Source organism: Sphaeramia orbicularis, chromosome 20, assembly GCF_902148855.1.
Source record: "Sphaeramia orbicularis chromosome 20, fSphaOr1.1, whole genome shotgun sequence".
Classification (NCBI taxonomy): domain Eukaryota; kingdom Metazoa; phylum Chordata; class Actinopteri; order Kurtiformes; family Apogonidae; genus Sphaeramia; species Sphaeramia orbicularis.
The window spans coordinates 25,315,659-25,316,605 of NC_043976.1; the positions used below are offsets into that span (position 1 = coordinate 25,315,659).

The following is a 947-nucleotide window of genomic DNA, read 5'->3' on the forward strand; positions in this document are numbered from 1 at the left end:
CCCCGCACCGCCCCCCTCCCCGCGCACAGGGGCGCGGCCAATCATTCACCACTTCCCTTAAGCACAGTGACGTCACATTTTCCTATAAGAGTAAAAATAAGTGAAAAAAAAAAAAAATCAAAAACATCTCAATCAACCACTTCATTCCAAATAATATCTTTAACAAATTGGGTCGGTCTGTATTTTATTTTTGCCTGTAATTACAATGTTAACAAATTAGAATCAAAATCAGAATATCTGTCATGACGGAAAATCAGACAGAAAATAAAACAAAGCAAGCCTTCACAGTTGAAAGTATAAAAGTGGAAAAGATTGATTTATGAATAAGATCATAAATTAACATGAAATTAATGTCATACTCACCTAACAAATGAATGACTGAGTAGATGCACTCCTGCGGAAGTGGAAGAAAACCTCCAATTCTTTGGAAAAGTAGAAATACCACTGAATATACAGCATGGCAATTGAAAGTCCTAAGTTAAAAATGTTATTTACTGTACTTTACAAAAATTATTAATGAGCATACATTTCTCATCATACTCAACTAACTAATGACTGATTGAGTAGATGGCTAAAAAAAAGTAAAATACAGGTCTTAAATCGTTTGTCTTCTCGTGATAAAGTCTCGGCATATCACCGATTTACACTTTTCGTACAGTCAAGAAATGCATCACTGAAACTTGAACCTGCGTTCTGATTGGTCCATTATCATTTAAAGCGGGAAAACAGGCGCTAAAAATTTTATATTTTACCATCAATTAAGCTCTTAAATTTCAGCTTTTTTCTCCAAAGTCTGTATTATTTATACACCCGTGAGCAATGTTTTACTATCCAAATGTCCTCCAGCGACATAGTGGCTGCTTCTCCACAATCTGGTGAGTTAAAAGAAGCCACTTTGAGGGCAATGTAGAGACTATCAGTGACCTGTTAGCTTATTGTCTCTTTTG

The 947-nt window shown here is 35.4% G+C and overlaps 1 protein-coding gene across 1 annotated transcript in view; it reads left to right on the forward strand.

The window, feature by feature from the left end:
• Window positions 1-819: 819 nt before the first annotated feature.
• rec8b (REC8 meiotic recombination protein b) overlaps window positions 820-947 on the forward strand; it is a 19,902-nt gene continuing 19,774 nt past the window's right edge. Inside the window, exon 1 of the mRNA XM_030123944.1 lies at window positions 820-875. Within this exon, the coding sequence (XP_029979804.1) occupies window positions 820-875 (56 nt within the window). The remainder of the gene's footprint in view (window positions 876-947) is intronic.